Source organism: Orycteropus afer, unplaced genomic scaffold, assembly GCF_000298275.1.
Source record: "Orycteropus afer afer isolate SDZICR_OR568_19922 unplaced genomic scaffold, OryAfe1.0 scaffold00356, whole genome shotgun sequence".
In the NCBI taxonomy this organism is placed as follows: domain Eukaryota; kingdom Metazoa; phylum Chordata; class Mammalia; order Tubulidentata; family Orycteropodidae; genus Orycteropus; species Orycteropus afer.
Genome location: NW_006921943.1, coordinates 383,930 through 389,261, shown reverse-complemented (window position 1 = coordinate 389,261; position 5,332 = coordinate 383,930). Strand labels below are relative to the sequence as shown.

The 5,332-nt window shown below is 45.4% G+C and overlaps 1 protein-coding gene across 1 annotated transcript in view; it reads left to right on the top strand.

Annotated features, from left to right (window-relative positions):
• Nucleotides 1–5,332, top strand: part of LOC103207168 (cytochrome b5) — a 46,925-nt gene that overhangs the window by 24,779 nt on the left and 16,814 nt on the right. The window contains exons 2-3 of the mRNA XM_007952727.1: nt 1,279–1,407; nt 4,315–4,344. Of these exons, the coding sequence (XP_007950918.1) occupies nt 1,279–1,407; nt 4,315–4,344 (159 nt within the window). The remainder of the gene's footprint in view (nt 1–1,278; nt 1,408–4,314; nt 4,345–5,332) is intronic.

Here is a 5,332-nt window from a genome sequence, read left to right as displayed (position 1 = left end):
AAAAAAAAAAAAGATGTACAGCCTTGGAAATCCTACGGGGCAGTTCTGCTGTGCCCTATAGGGTTGCCAGGAGCTCTGGTAGCGTAGTGCCTAAGGTACTTGACTGCTAACCCGAAGGCTGGTGGTTCAAACCCACGAGCCACTCCTCGGAAGGAAGGTTGGGCACCCTACTTCTGTAGTGATGCTGCCTCAGAAACCCAAGGAGGTGTCGCTATGAGTCAGGTCCGACTTGATGGCACATAACAACATGTTGCATGCACCACCATCACCACTATCTGTTCCCAGATATCTTCCAGAGACTTGGTTGTTCCTGTTGGTTACCAGCAGGTCAGCTCTGGCTTTTGGTGGTGATCTTGCGTGTGACAGAACAAATGTTACCTGGTGCAGTACCGTCTGTGTGATCATCAGCGTATTTGAGTCCATTGTTTTATCCACCTCATTGGGGGTTTCCGTCATTTTCCACCGACCCTCCGACTTACCTAACATGATGTTCTTTTCTAAAGGTTGGTCTTTACTGATGACGTGTCCAAAATAAGTGAGCTGAAGTTCCTCCATCCTTTCTTCTAAGGAGATTCTGGTTGTATTTCATCTAAGACTGATTTGTTCATTCTTCTAACAATCGAGGTCCATTCAGTATTCTTCACCAGCAGCACAGTTTGAATGTATCACCTCTTCTTCTGTCTTTTGTCATTGTCCCACATTCGCGTATGGCAGAGAAAGTCAATACCCTTAAGAAATAGTTCCCCATTTCCCCTCCCACCTGTTCCCGGTGACCACTAATGAACTTAGTTTCTAAGCATTTGCCTGTTGGAGATATTTCATAGATGTGAGATCATACAATATTTGTCCTTTCGTACCGGGCTGTTTTGACTCAGCACAGTGTTTTTAAGGTTCACTCTGGTGGCATAGTGCTAACCATTTGACTGCTAACCAGAAGTCTGGTGGTTCAAACCTACCAACCACTCCTAGGAAGGAAAGTTGGGCAATCTACTTCCATATGATACCATCTCAGAAACCCAAGGCGGAGTCGCTATGAGTCGGATCTGACTTGACAGCAACAGCAGTGAGTTTGGTTTTGGTTTCATGCCATAGCATGTATCAGAACCTCACATCTCTGCATACTCGAGTAATATTCTAGTATATATCCACAGTATGGACAGATTATATTCATCCAGTGTATCTTGATGTCTGGTGTAGCCTCTTTGGTTAAATAAACGAGTGTTTCCTTTTAACTGCATTAGCCTCTGAGGATGTACCTATTTCTCCATCCTTGAACAGCATCCGGGGGGAGAAGAAGTCCTAAGGGAACAAGCTGGCGGAGATGCCACCGAAAACTTTGAGGATGTTGGGCACTCTACAGACGCTAGAGAAATGTCCAAGACGTACATCATTGGGGAGGTTCATCCAGTAAGTGCCTTTTGGGGACCTTTTCTTTCTTACTTTAAGGCGTAGTAGTTGACTTTGCCCCAGCAGTGGACTGGCATAGGTACAGAATTTAAAAAGGAGAAGAGCAAAAAGAACATCTAAATTTGGAAGAACAGTTTTGTCATAAATAAATTGACCAAAAGTTTCTTTGCATGTTGCACTGGTTGTGTTTTTCTTGGTGGAATCCCCCAGCTCCAAGTCCAAGGGAGGCTTCATGGTAGCTACAAAAAGGACATGCAGGCGGTATCCTCTGAGCTCCTCTAACCTTACAGGGGAAACAGAGTCACCATCAACAGCCCAAGGCTTATTCTATGAGGCCAGACATGCCACCATCCTGTAGCCTTTTTACCATTTCTGACACCAAGTGTCCTTCCCATGGCACTCTCTGCTTCTCTGCTAGGTGCGGTACTTGGTTGCAATGGCCACACAGAACTCACAGACAATATTTATGGTTATGGGGCTTATTAGGGAAGTAACAGGCTATGATTCAAGTTCAGGAATGCTCTCAGGATACAATTCTTCAATCAGGACAGTCTCTCCTCTGCTATGCCCTCAAGCTTGCTTCTCTGGCCCTTGGCCTGTTGGCATGGCCTCTGCCCTGATTGGGCAAGTGTTATAAAGCTCCTTTAGCTCTGCTGATAGATGCACGTAGGTGTACCCCACTCTGCCGGCAGGCCTCCTTCCCAGAGGCACTCTGATTTCTCACTCCGTGAGCTGGCAAGCCCACCACTCTGTCTCGTGTCCTTTGGTTCTGCAGCTGGTAGTCTCTCCTGGTCGCCTCTTCCATCTTTCTGCCAAGAAGGTCCAGCACGGGGATCTCAGGCCCAAGGACTCACTCCATTCTACCTCAAGCTCTTCTCTCCTGATGGCAATGAGATCTCCCCTTCTGTCTCTAGTGGGGCTCATTTTAAGCCTATTCAGACGGCAAAACTGACCAGTCTCCACGTTAGGGTTCCATATACCTTATTTGCATGGCTCTACCCTCACAAAGTGCCATGTACCTTATATACATTATTAGCAAGCTATCCAGTCCCTTTGGTGAGCCCCAAGCACCTCACATTTGCATAGTTCAACCCATTAATCTGGTGGGAGTCACAAAGACCATGGAGAGTCATATCAAGTAATTCACTGCACCCCAGCAGCAAATTCCAAAAAGTTTGGGATATTAGTCCTGCATAGTTTAGTTTGATTTTTTTAAACTTTTGATCAAAGTATTTATCTTAGGAAGCCCCCCCTCCTTTCATAAGTTTGGGGATGTTTTAGTACTGACAAAGGCCTCACGATCATAACATAAGCTTGGTTAGCTGACTAAGCTCTGTCGGAGGTGAGAGAAAGCACATTGCCCTCCTGTCCCCTGCTTGGCCTCACACCTTGGAGGACATGAGTGCTGGCCTCAGACCCTGGGCTGGCTTTGGGGAAATACTGGCTTCATTCAGCCATTCTGTAGACACGGAACTGTACTCTGACCATAATGACTGTGTAGAACTTCACTGGTCTGTCTCCCTAGCTTGTCAAGAATACATCCACTCCTCATCAACCGACGTGGGTAGGTTCCAGAGACAGGTCATTATGTGAAAATCAGCGTTGTGTGAACATGGAGAGTGACAACCATCAGATTACAAAATGGAGGGTGACTGTGTCATTATGTAACCGCCAAGCCACTGAGAATCATGGCCCAGCCAAGTTGATAAGTACCTTAACCTCCACAGCCAAGGTTACTCTTACCTCACACCTTGGCTTCATTACTGCCAGATGTACATTGTTGATGTGCCAAATAGACATGTTTTCATTGGTCATAAATGTGAAATGTTGGACAATAAGGCGGTTGACAAGTGAGGAGCAGGTGTATAGCTGAAAGCTTGGAAGGAAGTAGCCGAAGTCCTCCAAGCACCCAGAGCAGGTGGGCGGACCTCACGGCCCTGCGTTCACCTGCGTCTGTTGCCTCCAGAGAGCACGTCAGCTCTCCTCAGCGCCGGCTTCCTCCTTTCTGCTTTCCTCGCTCATGACATGCTCTTTACGAGGAGCCAGCCTGGAGGGGGCTTGAGGGCCTGCAGGAGAGAAGCACGCATGCTCACAAGAGAAAGGTTAGGCAGAAAAGCTGCTCCTGGCTGACTGAGAGGCTATTAACAAGCCAACCCGTGCTGAAAGCCTAGCTGCGTGTGGTTGCTACTGCCTCTCGACCACTGCTGCAGGGATGGTCCCGGGGCCTCTTATAAGACGGCCGGCCGGAGGGACTCTGTCCTAGAACGACTCCCGTTGGGAGGGAAGTTGTGGGTGGCGGGGACGCTGTGCCCAGGCAGGAGGCTGCATTATCTGTCAGGTTATTTGCGCAGACGTTGGCATTTTCAGCAGTGCCTCAGATTGTGTCTTGGTGATCAGACCTGTCCTGAAAATGCTCAGTCCCGTTGTCGCGCTGGTGCAGCCCACAGCTCTGGGTTTTCAGTAGCTCTGCTGTCTCCTCTGCTTGCCTGACCCACTTGATCGTGGTGTAAGTAGCAGCTCGTGGCCTTGCAGGAATTCCATGAGGATATCATAAAAAAAAGGTGTGTATATGGCTCTCAAAGGGACTAGGAAAGAGAAGGGGGAGACTGTGCTTAGGTCCTCAGCTAATAAATGCCTGTACATGTCAACATGCAAAGGTGACATTCATGGATGCCAGGTTCAACCCGGGGACACTGGATGGAAGATAACAGCACTTAATTTGCTGTTAATTTTTGCAGTCAAGTCAGATGGATCACATTTTGTGTTGAACAGCCTCAATAGATGAACTCAAACTGCCAGTCACTGAGTACCACTTTTTAAAACGTCTCATTAAAAGTGAGAGCTCAGCAGTGGTGTGCTTTGTAGATGGTCTTCCATGCTTTAATGTGCCTTATGTTTTTGTTGCAGGATGACAGATCAAAGCTAAACAAACCTTCGGTAAGTGTATTCATCTCAGTTGTATCAGTGGAGATATATATATATATATATATATATATATATATCTTCATTGTATTTTATACTTTTCAAACTACAAGGCAAAGTTCTCTTCTACCTGCGGTCAGCCTGGTTCTTTCTCGGTAAGATGAATATGTAACTTGTTGGTTCAGCAACATTTTTTAATTGTATAGATCACTCATTATGTTTTATTAGGCTAGCTTGAGTGTTATCTCAGTAGGGCTCTTAATACTTAAAGTATTTTTTATTACAATTATCAGTGAATACCTTGGAGAGCTACTTTTTATAAGTAACACTATGCCTTTGATATGAAAATTTTGACACAGTCCTTATTTTCAAAGAACTTAAGATCTGATTGCAGGTGTCTTACTACTAAATTTTTTAAGGATACTACCCTTTAGGTCTCTGGAACATGGTAGGTGCTCAGTATATATTCGTTAGAGGAATTTAATGAGAATTAAAAGAAATAATAACTTTTGATCCATTTTTCCTTAGGATAGGAAAATAATTCTGGAAATACTTTTTTTTTAATTGTGATTTGGGTGAAAATTTATTACACAAATTCACTTTCCATATAACAGTTCACATACACTGTCTTATGACATTGACTACAATTTACCCCAGTGCAACAGCTCCCCTCCCATTTTACAGAGCAAATTCACTTTCCATACAACAGTTCATATACACTTTGTCTCATGACATTGACTACAATTTACCCCAATGCAACAGCTGCCCTCCCATTTCCTGCCGATAGTTACCTCTTCCCTGTGTCCATCCCTCCATGCACTCCTGCACCCTGCACTGTCTCCCTGTGCATAAACAACTCTTCTTTCTCCCATGATTGATCTCTCCAAGGAGTGTATCTACCTTAGGTAAATGTTCAACTCATATGCCTGTCTTTTGTTTGGCTGGAAGCCACAGGAGTGGGTTCAATTCCAGACCTGAAGGGCAGCTAGGGACCATAGTCTCA